This window comes from Sinocyclocheilus rhinocerous, unplaced genomic scaffold (assembly GCF_001515625.1).
Source record: "Sinocyclocheilus rhinocerous isolate Xijiao unplaced genomic scaffold, SAMN03320098_v1.1 scaffold740, whole genome shotgun sequence".
Classification (NCBI taxonomy): domain Eukaryota; kingdom Metazoa; phylum Chordata; class Actinopteri; order Cypriniformes; family Cyprinidae; genus Sinocyclocheilus; species Sinocyclocheilus rhinocerous.
The window spans coordinates 92,791-93,845 of NW_015636851.1; the positions used below are offsets into that span (position 1 = coordinate 92,791).

Here is a 1,055-nt window from a genome sequence, read left to right on the forward strand (position 1 = left end):
TGTGTGTGTGTGTGTGTGTGTGTGTCTCTGTGTGTGTGTGTGTGCTCTCAGGGGAACATCATCCTGACGGATCATGAGTTCACCATCCTGAATCTTCTGCGCTTCCGCACCGCTGAGGCCGAGGACGTGGATGTGAAGATCGCTGTGAGGGAGCGGTATCCCGTGGAGAACGCCAGACCGCAGGAGCCGCTCATCAGCCTGGGCAGGTACACGTCACGCCACACGGATGTAAATGTGTGTGTTTATCATGACAGATGACCACGGCTCGTGTTTCTCTTCTCAGACTCACAGAGATCTTGTCTGAAGCTCAGAGTGAAGAGCAAGTGAAGCGGGTTCTGAATCCTCATCTGCGTATGTCACGTGCTTTATGTGTCATTGTGAACGACTGTTACACGCACACACACACACACAGACACACACACTCACACAGAGACACTCACACACTCACACCCACACACACTTAATTTCCAGCGATATCGTTGACTTGATTGCAAATGATTGCAAAGATACTATTTAAACTGAACTGAGCTGGATGATGACATCACTGAATTCAATGATGAACTGCCTTTAACTGAAAAAATTGTTTACTATTGTCATTTTGCATTATTGACACACTATTTTCCTAATTAATACTGTTCAGTTGCTTTGACACAATCTGTATTGTTAAAAACGCTATATAAATAAAGGTGACTTGACATGTCTCAAGAAGACTCCACACCACATTTCCAACATGTCTCAAGAAGACTTTACAATGCGATTACGCTCTGTTCAACCTCGTTGCTCCTGATGATAATGCTATCGATTATATTCCGACAGATGAACACCGCTCACCCGACCTGCACAAAGAATGCTTGGATAAATTCTGCACGGAGCTCGGATATCGTAACCTGAGCTACCTAAAGGACCTGTGCACCACCTCCGCCCACACAGGGTTTGATACCACAGACGGGTGCTTCAGCGGGATCGGGTTCAAAATCATAAAAGCCACGATCGTGCTGCTGCTGCAGCACATCATAGACAACAAACTGAGGGAGGACTGCGAGGGTTGTGTGACC

The 1,055-nt window shown here is 46.7% G+C and overlaps 1 protein-coding gene across 1 annotated transcript in view; it reads left to right on the forward strand.

Moving 5' to 3' along the window:
* The window catches only part of nemf (nuclear export mediator factor), a 27,123-nt gene that overhangs the window by 15,124 nt on the left and 10,944 nt on the right, over positions 1-1,055 (forward strand). The window contains exons 5-6 of the mRNA XM_016562963.1: positions 52-206; positions 284-351. Coding sequence (XP_016418449.1) covers positions 52-206; positions 284-351 — 223 coding nt within the window. The remainder of the gene's footprint in view (positions 1-51; positions 207-283; positions 352-1,055) is intronic.